The sequence below is a fragment of the Sinocyclocheilus anshuiensis genome, unplaced genomic scaffold (assembly GCF_001515605.1).
Source record: "Sinocyclocheilus anshuiensis isolate Anshui unplaced genomic scaffold, SAMN03320099.WGS_v1.1 scaffold1203, whole genome shotgun sequence".
Lineage (NCBI taxonomy): Eukaryota > Metazoa > Chordata > Actinopteri > Cypriniformes > Cyprinidae > Sinocyclocheilus > Sinocyclocheilus anshuiensis.
In genome coordinates this window covers 1,117,037-1,131,129 of record NW_015539980.1, presented here as the reverse complement: position 1 = coordinate 1,131,129, position 14,093 = coordinate 1,117,037, and the positions used below count along the sequence as shown (strand labels likewise).

The 14,093-nt window shown below is 38.3% G+C and overlaps 2 protein-coding genes across 6 annotated transcripts in view; one reads left to right on the top strand and one right to left on the bottom strand.

Moving 5' to 3' along the window:
• The window catches only part of mtor (mechanistic target of rapamycin kinase), a 134,329-nt gene that overhangs the window by 68,144 nt on the left and 52,092 nt on the right, over window positions 1-14,093 (bottom strand). The gene's annotated exons all lie outside the window — the stretch shown is intronic.
• Window positions 9,903-12,916, top strand: LOC107687132 (angiopoietin-related protein 7-like). Its single transcript, XM_016484363.1, has 5 exons — window positions 9,903-10,492; window positions 11,551-11,651; window positions 11,747-11,941; window positions 12,078-12,273; window positions 12,354-12,916. The coding sequence occupies exons 1-5, from the start codon at window positions 10,147-10,149 to the stop codon at window positions 12,521-12,523; spliced, it is 1,008 nt and encodes a 335-aa protein (XP_016339849.1). The 5' UTR covers window positions 9,903-10,146; the 3' UTR covers window positions 12,524-12,916.

Here is a 14,093-nt window from a genome sequence, read left to right as displayed (position 1 = left end):
GTGTGTGTTTTTTTGGGGGGGGGGGGGGGGCAGCACAATCAGTTCTCTCTGAGAAGCTGTAAAGTCTGGACTTTAAAAAAACAGAACATTACATGCTCGATTAGTTCGAGACAGAACGCAATTACCTGCTCAGGTCAGTTGGCATTAAATGAAAGGACAGCTGAATATGAGGAAGAGGTCAGTCTAGAGAAAACAGTAGCTCCAAAAATGTCTTTGTGCAAGCTACCATGCGGTTTCTAGAAGTAGCAAGCTGGAAGGCATCTGGTACATCGGACACAAGCTCTGCTACATTGGATTAAAAGTGTCTCAGGACAGTATTATTGGGGCAAGCAATATGTCAAGTGATTCAAGACCAACTCTATTTTTGTTTTTGTTTTTAATATTTGGTCCCACTTTATATTAAGTGGCCTTAATTACTATGTATTTACATAAGTACAATGTAATTACAGAAATTAATAACAGATGTAATTACATGCAGGTATTCTTTAAATATAAGTACAATGTAAAAACACGTATGTACACAGTAAGTGCATTGTATCAAATTATTGATTTAAATGTAAGTACATACTATTTAAGGCCACTTAATATAAAGTGGGACCCAATATTTTTTTATATGTATGAAGCCAACAAAAAGTAAACATAGGGAGTTTAATATTAAGTATTAGGGGCATCCAACATTTTGCAATGTTTCTGACACAACCTTGTTTCTTCTGCACTTTTTGCACAGACACACATAAAACTGACTTCTCTAATATCAGCACATTCTAATACACCACAAACAGAACTTTGGAGCATTATTGGCATTCTGTGAAAATGTAACATTGATATCTTTATTACTGATTGAGTAAGACCATGTCAAAGATTGAATCATAGTGAAATAGCGGTTATGCGCAACAGACTTCCGTATTCTGTTAACCGGGTCTCGTCGCTTCCGGTTCAAGCGTTTTGCATATGCTTAGTTAAATATGAAGCAGTTTTACTCAAGATGCCTTCAAAGTAGATACCAATGATGATCATAACCAATGTCCATCACATATGCGGACTGATATCTAAAAGTTTTATTTTTATTCTTTTCACATTTAGATATAAAAATGGAATAAAACGTCAACAATAAAAACAGCTAGCTAGTTTAACTGATTATCTTAAAAGTCCATAGATATCGCTATTATTTAATACGGCTGTTAACACGTTCTCCGACAAGGGCCTTTCGTAAAACATCTGCACGAAACAAAAACAGCAGGTCTGAATGAGACGCACTCTCTGACAGCAGGTGGCGAGTGAACAGGGTTGCCAAGTTTTCGCAATAAAACTAGTCCAATGTTTCGAGGGGCTTCCCCTGTAAAAATCCATTCTGGGGGTAAAATACACGTTTTTCGGCGGGGATCTTCCAGTAAAATTCGCAAATTCCGCGGGAAAACCGCGGACTTGGCAACACTGCTTATGAACCGACCGCACTATAGCGTTTCCTTGGTTACCTCTGTAAACAAAGCAGAGTTGCGCTTTATACGGAGAAGAAAATGCCATTGCCATCGAAACTTTTCTCAAGACAGTTCACTTCAGTGATACATTAATATAACCCCAGAATTGTAATGCATTTTTGTACTTATTTTACTGTTATTTTCGGGATCTACTGGGACAGTGATAAAGATCTACCAGTCGATCGCGATCGACGGGTTGGCGACCACTGATTTAAAGGGTTGCATTCGGTGCGACAGTGTGTACTAGGAAATGACGTAAGCCGGTCGACAGCGACGTCATTTGTGCGCGGCGGTCAACAACGGAAACAAAGAACAACATTAACAACAGGAGGATGCTCTTGAAAACGGCAGTCCGGTACTAAAATCGCACCCAGTTCCGGCGGTGCGAAAACGCCAAAAAGTGGGTAACGTTAGTTCCACAATTAGTTCTGGTACTATGATATGAAAAGGTTCCCGCGGTGCGAAAGGCCCTTCGCTCAATCTTCGATTGAGACCTTGTTTTCCGGGTTTGGTCAGGTGATGTTCGACATATACCCTATTAATGGTTGAAATCAAACTTTGATGCTTGTTATCTCATAATTAGATTTTGAGACTTTAGCCAGGATTTCACAGAGAGGGTCACATATTATGGGTAGGACGACCAGCATTAGTGGTCACAATATGTCAAGACTGCACTGTAATAGTGGTGTGTTCAGCTTTGACTTTGGTTTGATGAAATAGTCTGCATATGATGAACTTTCTCTGGGAATCCAAGCTTTCAGAGGCAGAAAAAACCCACGTGAGTTAACCCACAGTGCAATGAATGAAAACAATCCAGATGTTTAAATGTTTCCAATTTCCTCCCCTCATGGCACATGATAAAAGATTAAGCTCTTCCTTCCCAGTTCAGCTCAGACAACACTGCATAGTCAGTTAAGATTATATAATTGAAGTAGGGTGGACCCAAAACTTGTTGCCAGTCACTTCATTCCTCTAACAATATTCATGAAAGGCTACACATGCAGCTTAGACAATAGTTTCCATTTGATTACTTATGAGTCCGGTGCTATTTTTCCAACATGTGCTATTCCTGACACAAGGTACTTGTGGATCTCCTTGTGGTCTGACCACAAACACCACTGGAAGAAGTGATATTGCGTTATATAAGATTATGTAAGATGTATTATAACTAGATCATTGTAATAAAACATCTGCTGGAAACGTGGTTAGCAATGGTCAAACCAATCATCAATTCATTCAAAACTGCTGGCTCTCACTTAGAACAAAACCAAATAATGATTATATCTCTGAGTTACATTTAACCATTCACACCATTATTATACAGTATATTGTCTGGCCCTATCTTAAAGGGTTAGTTCACCCAAAAATGAAAATTGTGTTTTACTCACCCTCGAAGCATCCTAGGTGTATATGACTTTCTTCTTTCAGACGAATCCAGTCGGAGTTATATAAAAAATTGTCCTGGCTATTCTAAGCTCTATCATTGCAGTCAGCGGGTGTTGCATTTGAACAGTCCACAAGTCGTCAAATAAAGCGCGCATCCATAATAAAACGTGCTTCACATGGCTCCGGGGGGTGAATAAAGGCCTTCTGTAGTGAATCCATGTGTTTTTGTAAGAAAAATATCCATATTTCAAACGTAATAAACACTTTTCTCTCACTTCCGTTATCTTTCAAACGCGGAAGGCGTATGACGTATGCGCAGCATGTGCGCTTCTGAGATATGCTAGTCTCACGAGTTTGGAAGCAAAGTTTTCTTACTTTAACAAAGGAAAACCAGTCTCCTCTTGGCTTATATCGAAATCCTCTGACATTTTTCTTTGCAAATCTTCGGTTTGTACTTCTAATTCGTGACCGGTGTTTTGTTTTGTTCTCTCTCCGCATTCGTCACTAATCACGCAACGCATACGTGCTACGACATCCGCCGGCACGGCTTCAGTGTATGACAGCAGGCAGAAGTGATATAAAAGTGTTTATTACATTTGAAATATGGATATTTTTCTTACAAAAACGCATGGATTCACTACAGAAGGCCTTTATTCACCCCTCGGAGCCGTGTGAAGCACGTTTTAGGATTCATCTGAAAGAAGAAAGTCATATACACCTAGGATGCTTCGAGGGCGATTAAAACACAGGCTAATTTTCATTTTTGGGTGAACTAACCCGTTAATACGTCTATAATGCTTTAATGTTATGCATTTAAGCATTACAGATCTTATGTAGCCCAGCCCCTTTTCAGCGCTGCGCTCGTTGTCTTCTGTCTTCCAGTTTGTATTTCCACAGCGTGAAGGTAAGGTCGTACAGATTTATGAATGAACCGCTCGTTTTAAAATCTTTCCGGTCTATTGACATTTGTTATGACATCTACTTCAAACATTACAATGCTGATGATCACTCTACAATAAGTAAATCTACTTTAGCTAATTACACTTCACTAGCGATTTTACAGATCTACCGCAAAAACAGAAGTTCAAAGACAAAATTCCAAAGATGGCTGTGCACTTGTGTCTCTGACACACAAGGTCTACAGACGGTACTATACTAGTTATACAGTACTGTATAACTAGTATTGCATAGTAGAACTTTTTGTAAAGCTTCTTTGAAATGATGCGTATATAGCCACTTGGATCACCCTCAACAGATTTCATTACTGGTGTAAACAGAATCTTAGAGTTAATCTGAATTAATTTGAGAGTTTATTGAAAATTAAAAGATGGAAAAAAGAAGTGACCAAGATCTTAAAAAATTAAATAAAGTAAATAAGTAGCCCCAAACTCAAAGAGGTTTCGACAGAAACTTTTGACAACTGAGAACAGGCATAAACCTCACTCCTAGGGTCAGTATACAAACACACATGACAGTGAAAAGTTGAGGGTCAGCCAGCACATGTCTGGCTGAGGATGTGAAGATAATAATCTTGATTTATTTCATGGTAAAATGCTCACAGATGTGTGACAGCGAAAACAAATCGTTGCATGATGTTTGGAAATAAGCAAGACACAGCGACAGGCGATATGACGTCAACGCCTCCAGACAGTTTATGTCATGCATTTGGTAATAAATGCGGGGTGTTAAGGGAATCTCTAGCGCCATCTGTACCACTGCGAACAGTGATGTGCAGAGCTACAATGTGAACAGTTACAACCAGGGCCCGGTTGCATGAAAGTCCTTAAGCTAAGAAATCCCTTAGTTATAAGGTTAAGGGGAACCCTTAGTTAAACTTAGGTTGCAAGAAAAATCCTAAGGGTCAACTTAAGGAACCTTAAGTCTGTCATTAAGTATTCCTCTTAATTATCTAAGTGTTCCCTTAAGCATTGTTACAAAGTCTTTAGTAACTATTTCACCAAAACAGCTCCCTTAAGTCATCTTAAACTCAGTATCTGCAGAATTTCTAAGCTCAAATGTTAGACTTAAGACATTTGTTAAGACCTGCACAAATAAAATATCATATGAGCGTAGTAGGGCAATGACTATGGTAACATATTAAACTAAAATGACTGTAAAAAGCATGACTTGCAGGTTTTTACAAAAAAAGTTTTATATAATTTTTTTAAGAAAATGGATGAGTTGAATCAATTATTATATTAATTTAAACAATTATTATTAATCATAACATTAAATAATAATAAATAAAACATAATATTTTTTCAAATGCATTATCTTCTTGTCGATCCACCTGTTCACATTTACAACTCTGCATGTTTTCAGCGTCAAAACATGGTTTAATTTTCAAATTTGTTAAATTTTCCTTCATTGGTCAGCAGGAGGCGAATTCACTTTAGAAAAAAAGCGGTTTCCTCGGTAACGACTATACACAAAGCAGCGCAGAAACAGGCAGCGCTCGTTTATTTATTCGTGTTTTAGTTGGTTAGGTTTGTATTTGGTTATGTTCTGTTTATTGTCAGAGGTATACATATCTGTTTATTGTGAGATGTAGTAACTATAGCAACCGCAGCGCTCATTGCCGTATGTTGCCAGGAACTACCGTGAAACACTTAGTATAAACACTTAGGTAAGGGTGACAGTTAAGACGTTTGTTGCAACGCTCTTAAAGAAATCCCTTACCTTAGGGATTTTTTTTGCAACGCTTTTAAAAAAACCCCTTACCTTAGGGATTTTTCCCCCTCAGGAATACCCCTAAGTCAAATTACTTAAGGACTTTCATGCTACCGGGCCCAGAGCTTCAGACGGAATGACATTTTGTCTTAAAAGTATTTGGATGTTGAAGTCCTTAGATTTTACAGGATAAAGCCAGATAATGTTTTTCTTAGGAAAAAAAAAAACAAAAAACGTTTTTTTTTCATTTGAAGAACACAGTTTTAGCCAAACAATTTGAAGTGCTTCAGCAACAGGGTTTGTAAAAAGAAACTATTTGTGCACTTCAGAGGCACATAGTCTGATTTAGGACCTTAGGATGAAATTGCTGCTCATCAACCTGAACACATTTCAGCTGTACTAAAAAACGTTAATTAGCAGACACTTGGGGTCTCGCGACAGTCTGAAGCTCCCAAAGCTGCTGAAAACATCTGGACGCCTGGCTGTGGCCGATGGCAATCGGACAACATCCTCATTGACTTCTGCTGTGTTAATAGTACCTTTGAGTTGTGGAGCACATTCCCGAATAATATATTTTCTGCAATAAAATATATTCAGAAACAAATCTGTTTTTCTCTTTTAAAAATTGGGCACCATATACACATTCCAGTGAATCTGATAACATTGCAATGTACACACAGTGCAAAGATATGTAAATATTAATCAGTATGACACTGGCGAAACGTAAAACATAAAAAAAATAAAAATTCGCATGTAAAGTCCCTGTGTCTAGAATATTTGGCATTTGACTTTTTCCATACCAGACACTTGCAGTCTCACACAGCGGTATGACATCGTAAACAGCTTCCTAACACCCTCTTAAGAGTATCATTGCTGTTACAAGACATGCATGTCTTGTCTATAAGTGTTTTTTTTTCTTTTCTGAAAAAAAAAAAAAGCCAGCTCCATGACATCTGTTTTGTTGTCTGAATAAGAGGGAACATAAACCTGTCATTAGTGTTGTCACGGTACCAACATTTCAGTAGTCAGCGCCTATATATATATATATATAGTTCATTATGAATGATAATATCAGTTTTAAGTAAATAATACATTTATTTAGGTTCTCAACTTTGGCCCTTTAGGTCCACATTCCTGCAGATTTCAACTTCAACCACAATTAAACACACCTGAACAACTTAATCAAGGTCTTAAGGATTACTAGAAAGTTACAGGCAGGTGAGTTTTAGGCTGGAGCTAAACTGAATGAAAGAAGACCTTAAGGGCAAGAGTTGAGAACCTGTGATTCAGCATGTAGCCTTCAAATATTAAGTAAACATTGTTTGAAAAAGATTAAGCAAAATGTTAGTAATAAAATGAAGAACAGAGAAACACATATATTACATAAACAAGTGGCAGGTCTATTTAGTCTGCATTTAGCAGTGTTGAGGAAGCTACTCTGAAACTGTAGCTTGACCAGCTACAAGCTACTCGTAAATTAAAGTAGGTAAGCTACATTCAAGCTACCCTTTTGAAAAAGTAGCTAGCTACACTACAAGTTACTATCAAAAAGTAGCTAGCTACATTGAAACTACTCTCAATTTTTTTTAATTATGCTTTTTTTTTTTTTTTTTTTTACAATTAACATTACAAATAACGAAATAATTATTAATTAAGAATTATAATGAAGTTACAAGTAAAATATCTGTGGTTTAAAACAACATACTGTAATGCAATCATGATTTCAAAGAGTACGGTGAATTCAGGTTGATTGGGACACTTTTCCAAGCCATTTCAATGACAAAAAGTGTCCCAAACATTTGATTTTGTAAACTATTCGATACACACAATAATAAAATACTGTATATTTAAATAGTTATTTTAGTTATATTAGTATATTGTTACAAACGTAACACCAATGTAAGATCAAAATGTATGCAACTTAAACTGGATACGGAGGAGTCATAAAATAAGCAGGTTGAACTCACAGCTCATGCGGTATTTACTGACTGTGAATGGAGACGTCAATCATCAGCTGCGATCGTGAACACTGCACTTTGCGTGAATCCCGCCGCAACCATCCTTTGCCAAATGATAAGCACACTACTATATCGCGATTTTATTTACTGTTCGATTAGTGTTAATTACAAAACTGTGAGGCACAGATTATATTATGGCCTTTCATGATTGTAAAATAGACATTTGATATAGAGTGCAATAAAGAAGAAAAATTAATCAGTTTAAAAAGGCTATTATTCACCACATGTGTGTGCATTAAGTCTTCGACGTAGACTTTGTTTTGCGTAAATTACAGTTGATTCATGTGACATATCCACTCCTGAGTACATCCTTTTTAATATCATCAGACGATCTCTTGTCGGGTGGAAAGACTGTAAAGCCGCGCGATGTGTGATATCACAACAGATGGCAGTAATGAACAAATTTAGTTTGTGATATCGTCAGAAGAAGACGCTGCGCTGCTGCTTCAATACATTACAGGCTCGTGACTCGTCAGAACGCAAAACAGAATGTAGCGTTTGGTCGCGCTACACCGCTACTTGCTAGAAAAAGTTGTTAGCTACAGGAAAAGCTACACTGTTTTAAAAGTAGCGTCGCTACTGTAAAGCTACTGAAAAATGTAGTTAAGCTAGTAGCGTCGCTACTTGTATCTAGCTACTCCCCAACACTGGCATTTACACTCCAAGATTTAGTGCACATATCTATTTTGGCAAATAGTATCATTTTTTTCTGTCCCGTCTTTTGCCATGGTTATTACTGTCAATCATCACAGTTATGGATTTGATTTAAAAATGGCTGTCAGTCCAGAAACTTTGCCGTGTTCTAGCTAGCAGCTTTTTTTTTCTTCAAATTATTCAAACTGTGAACAAGTTATATATAGAAAGTGAACAAAGAGATCTTCCTTAATAAGGAAGCTGTCAATCACTTCAGTACAGCGCAAACTTACTTTAGGCTGACACTGACAAATGATGAAATGAACTTGTGCCTTACACCGTGTCTACACCAGACGCGAGCGGCGCGGTGTGACAAAACACTATAGGACTCATTACAATCAGTGATGCTGTCTACACTGGATACAGCGCAGCACGACACAACACGATGCAACACGACAAATCCCCGACAGTAAACTGCTGCCTCGTTCCATTTATGACGTACTGACACAAAGTTCAAATGATTTGCATCGTCACTTTGTCGCATCCAGTGCAGACAGACTTTAGCTGTTGTGGTGCGGCATGACAATTTTCACGTCCGGTATAGCCACGGTGTTACGGTAATAAAAAATAATATAAAAAAAACTGCATTTGAACAAAGCACAGTCCAAAGAATTAACTGTTACTGATTTTATGATAAGGGGTTTCTGATATCCAGTAATGTTTTAGTCACTTAAGAGTCAGTTCATTCAGTCTAAAATAGTAATCTAGTTCATTATTTACATTTACATTTATTAATTTGGTTTTATCCAAAGTGACTTACACTTGAGGAATACAACAAGCGATTATTCATAAGATGGCAATAAACACAAGATGCGCCTATTATACAAGGTTTCAGTCAATGTTCAAAATAGTAAAAAGCTAGGACAGGAGGATAATTAGAGAACAGAAAAGTGAAGGCATAGATTTTTTTTTTTTAATTATTATTGTTATGAGGAGGCAGTTAGATGCTCATTTTATTGAAATATCAATAATAAGATTTTCATCTACTATAAACTTTAACATCATTGTCTGTAAAGCTCATTTGATTTGAAGCAATATGTATTATCAAAAGCCCTATACAAATAAAAAGGATTTGACAGAAAAAAAAAACAGCAACATTTTGGCAAAATTATGGCTCGTAGCTAAAGACAGGATTGATGAAAAAACGTAATTTGGTTGAGTTAATTGGTCCAAATTTTTGCTTAACTTCTGAAGTGGTCTACCACCTTGAGAACCACTCATTTAATTGGATTAAAAACTAGAAAGCATTTCACCTAGCACTCACTCCAATAATTACAAGCTGGTTCTGAGAAATTAAAAGAATGGAAGAAAGCACAGCTTCCTCTCACAAGTCCTTCTCTTCGGTAACAGGGCTGTGACCATGGAAGAGCACTTTTCTTTACAAGAAAAGATCAGAATATCAGATGATGTATGACCTTCACAGAACAAAGCGTCTTCATGCAATCTTCTGCATACAAACAAACTCCGCTTGTGCATAATGGAAGTACTGTGAGGTGCATGGCACACGTGTTGACGGGTGGGACCAGACAAGAGGCGGAGGAAAAACATTTCGCCAGGGGGAAAGGGTGGGGAGGGCTTAGTGGTGGTAGGTGGTGGGGGGATCAATGACTGTGGGCCTGAGCAAAAGGGGAGGGCACAGCACACATGAAAAGATATTTAAGCTGCATCCGCTGCAGGCCCTCTGTGTGAGCAGACATCTGATTCTGAAGTGCAGAGAAGAGAAACCTGGCCGGAGAATATTCTACAGTTCTAAACTTCATTCTAAAGAGTTCTTCTCACATTTTTCTCGTGCCCTCTCATCTGACAAGTATTCAAGAGAGCAACACAGACAGACAAGACAAGACCACAAACAAGACAGACCACTCAAACTTTCTCCGCACATAATAACGAAAAGCGTGAAGATGACAGCTACATCCTTGACTCTTTTGCTGCTACTCCTAGGTCACGCGATGGCCTTCAAGAAGAACTTGGCAACACCCAAACCAGCAAAACCAGCACAATGCTGCGATGAGGTGCGCTCCCTGAAGGTTCAGGTGGCCAACCTGAGCAGCATGCTGGAAGAAATTAGCAAGAAGCAGGAGTCTGATCTTATGAAGGTCGTGCGGCAGATGATGGAGCTGGAAAAGCTTAACCAGCAGCAAGAGGCACGGGTCACAGAGGCCGAGAGCAAGTATTCAGAAATATACAATCGGATCGAAATCATGCAGCTGCAGGCTGCCGAATCTGCTCCACAGCAGAGCACTTCAGGTGAGTCTTGACACACAACTCTACGTGTGCTGGAAAGCTTAGTTTCAAGCACACACCATATGTTACTCTACTTTCTGCACTCAGCAGGGGTCACAGGTCACATATGCTGGCTGTTGACATACCTTAGAGCGTCGATGGATGTCCTGTTAAGTCATGGGATAATGTAGCCCATCTAAACCTAATGCCGACCTCATGTTTAAGGAAAGATTAATGTAAATATGGCTTCAGTGATTATTCTAGCTATAGGTTCCCTGTATGTTTATTTCTTAGGCATTTTTTACAAAAAATGACATGATTATTTCTTGGGTTATTTCGAAATTCAATCTTCGTCACAGATTGAAACAATTGTTACTTTGGAATGGAAGATATGTCTTTTATCATGTTACACTATCCAGTAAGGGAGTGAGATTTGAGAAATTTTAGAACCAAGACAAAATTTACAGCAAAGTGCATCACACCGTAGCATGTGACAAGAAAATTAGAGAGGAAAATAAAAACAAAGGGCCGTTTAGTTGCATCCGAACAGAATGCTTTAATGCACGCACATGGAATTCTTCAAATGCACACGTTTTAATTTAGGGAACCATTAACATAGTTGTACCCAAGGAGCTGTGAAATGTCTGGGCAGCAGTTAGAAGTAATTAGTAGGTAATAATCAGTATGTGCAGGAATGTCTGGCTTTACAACAGTAGCCAAGTCACAGCAGGTAATTTGTGATTCCTACTCTGAACCCACAAGAATGATGGAGCATTCCCCCCCCCCCCAAAAAAAACTACTGGACTATTAATCTTTCAAACCAGAAAGAGATGTTAAACGAAGCATGATGCAAAGCTGTAGTTTACTACCCAATTAGTCATTTGTCATGCTGTGTTTCCTTTTTCCCACTTCCAACCATGCAAACAGTGAGGCTTTGTTAGGAAAGTGCTAGTTGCACAGACACACATAGCTTAAAGCACACTGAAGTGTCTTCTGTTGGTGGATCCCACTAGGTTGAAATCCCTTGTTTTTCAAAAGCACCTGGCTTTGAAACCCTAAACCAAGAATTCTCTCTCCCTTAGATGCTATCTATGATTGTGCATCCCTTTACAACAAGAGCTACAAAATTTCTGGAGAGTATAAACTACCAAAAGATGACTTCCTTGGAACACCTGAACTAAATGTAAGTCTGAATCTTCATGAAGTCTTCATACAGGCAGGGTGTTCAATTTGAAAGAAGATTTGTCATGAGTCCCCAAATGTTTTTGGTTTCTCCAGGTGTTTTGTGACATGGAGAACAATGGTGGTGGCTGGACCGTCATTCAGAGACGCAAGATTGGTCTGACAAGCTTCAACCGTGACTGGAAGCAGTACAAGAATGGTTTTGGTACAATCCGTGGTGACTTCTGGCTCGGCAACGAACACATCTTCCGTCTGACCAGACAGCCCACAGTGCTGAGAATAGAGATGGAGGCAAGTATGCACATACATGAAAGCAATGTAGAATGTCTCAAAGGAATATGAATCCATGAATATTTAAAGTCAACATGGCTTAAAGCAAGCTTTCTTATATGACACAGTCTGTATGTTATTTTTTCTATTCTGGTAGGACTGGGAGGGTGAGACACGCTACGCCGAATATAGCTTCTTTACAGTGAGCAACGAGATGAATAGCTACAAGCTTTTCATTGCCAATTACAGAGGAAACGCTGGTGACTCTCTGCGTTACCACAACAATACCAACTTCAGCACTAAAAACAAAGACAATGACAAGTGTGTGGACAATTGCGCACAACTTCGCCAAGGTAAAAACAAACACCCACCACACAATATTCTGCTGTGGTAACGAACTTTGTAACTTAACCTTACCGGCTTTCTTTCACAGGTGGATACTGGTACAACTGCTGCACTGACTCAAATCTAAATGGTGTGTTTCACCGCTATGGGTCACATACCAAGAATCCAGATGGCATCTCTTGGTACGGATGGCACGGACCAAACTACTCACTGAAACGCGTGGAGATGAAGATCCGACCACAGAGCTTTGTACCATAAAGACTTGGCAAAACTCAATTTATGTTCCTGCTCACCACTAAACCTTGGCATCAACGGATCCACATAATCTACAGCTTAAACTGGGCAAACTTTTTCAGGGGGAATGCATTTGTATAACAGAATGATAGGGCTGAATATGTGATGAAATGATGTTTGATTGTAAATTGCATTTTATACATGGTATTTATCTCTTAAATATTTAATTTTCTTTAGCTTTTTCTAGAGGATTTTATGCACATGATCATTGAAAGCAACAAGCTGATGTAAGCCATTCACACAAAATGTACAATTACAAACAATTTGACAGTTCAGACTAGACATTATAGTAAATTCACTGGTACAGCAAAATGAACTGTGTACAAAGTAAAATATTGGATGATTAATAAATTGTATTTAAAAAAAAAAAAAAATCCCTTTTTGCGTTACCTAAATACTGTGTCTGCTTTAGTACAAAATGAACAAAAAGGAATTCACAATTAGCGGGAGTGACAAACATGAATAAACACAAAATACACACAACATTCAAGCAGTTGTTGCCTTGATTGTCGATCTCAGAATTCATATGATCTTTGTCAAGATTGATTCATACAATATCACGGCCAGGTTATGCAGACAGCATGGCCACAGACCCCTAACAGACAACCACAAAATTAAAAAAGATAACATGAAAAAGCAAATAAAAAGTGACCAGCAAGGTGAAGGTGATTCTCCAAGAAATACCCATAAATATCAAACCATCACCTGAAAACATAAATCGAACCATTTCTTCCGATAATACACAAAAGCTTGATTAACATGAGCACATTCCATTTCATTTCAGCTAGTGCAGAATCTCTGTGCATTCTGGGAGGTCCAGTTGAGGTTATGCTTCCAGGAACTGTATGGCCTTACATGAACTTTCAGTGCATTGGAGGACTTCCTGTGCCCAACTGGTTGACAATTTGTTTCTCAAACCTGTTCTTCATGTCATGTAAGACCCGGCACGAAACTCTACAGCTTAGGGGTTTGTCACTCAAGAGTCCCCTCAGAAGTAGCCAAGCGGAAAAATATGTGCTAGTAAATGTACAAATCTTGTTCAACCGAAAGCACTAAGAACAGAAAAGAACAAAAAAATTAAAATGCACCAGAACAATAAGCAAATGGGCACTTAAAGTATATAAAATGATTTAATGGCACAAAAGTCAAAAAGGAACCATTAATAATTTGATTACTATTAGTAATAGTTTTAATGGAAACTGTCATCATTTAATTACCTTCATGTCATTGCAGACTAGGGCTGCACGATAAATCGCATGTGATATTTAATGCGCATCTTGTCAGTAAAGCCAGTTCTGTAATCAGCAGTAAATCTCTATCACGTGCGTGCTTTCAGATGGAGCAGCATTTACTACAAGAGCCGTTGTTCACTGACAAGCTGCGCAAAACATGCGCAAAATATGATCGTGGTTTTGCGCAGCTTGTCAGTGAACAATGGCTCTGTGTAGTAAACAATGGCTCTGTGTAGTAAAATGTGAAAGCACGCACGTGATGGAGATTTACTGCTGATTACAGAACTGGCTTTACTGACAAG

Coding starts and splice junctions, on each gene's coding strand:
- LOC107687132 (XM_016484363.1), top strand. CDS start 10,147: ATGACAGCTACATCCTTGACTCTTTTGCTGCTACTCCTAGGTCACGCG. Junction 11,652..11,746: donor TTGGAACACCTGAACTAAAT/GTAAGTCTGAAT, acceptor TGGTTTCTCCAG/GTGTTTTGTGACATGGAGAA. Junction 12,274..12,353: donor TTGCGCACAACTTCGCCAAG/GTAAAAACAAAC, acceptor TTTCTTTCACAG/GTGGATACTGGTACAACTGC.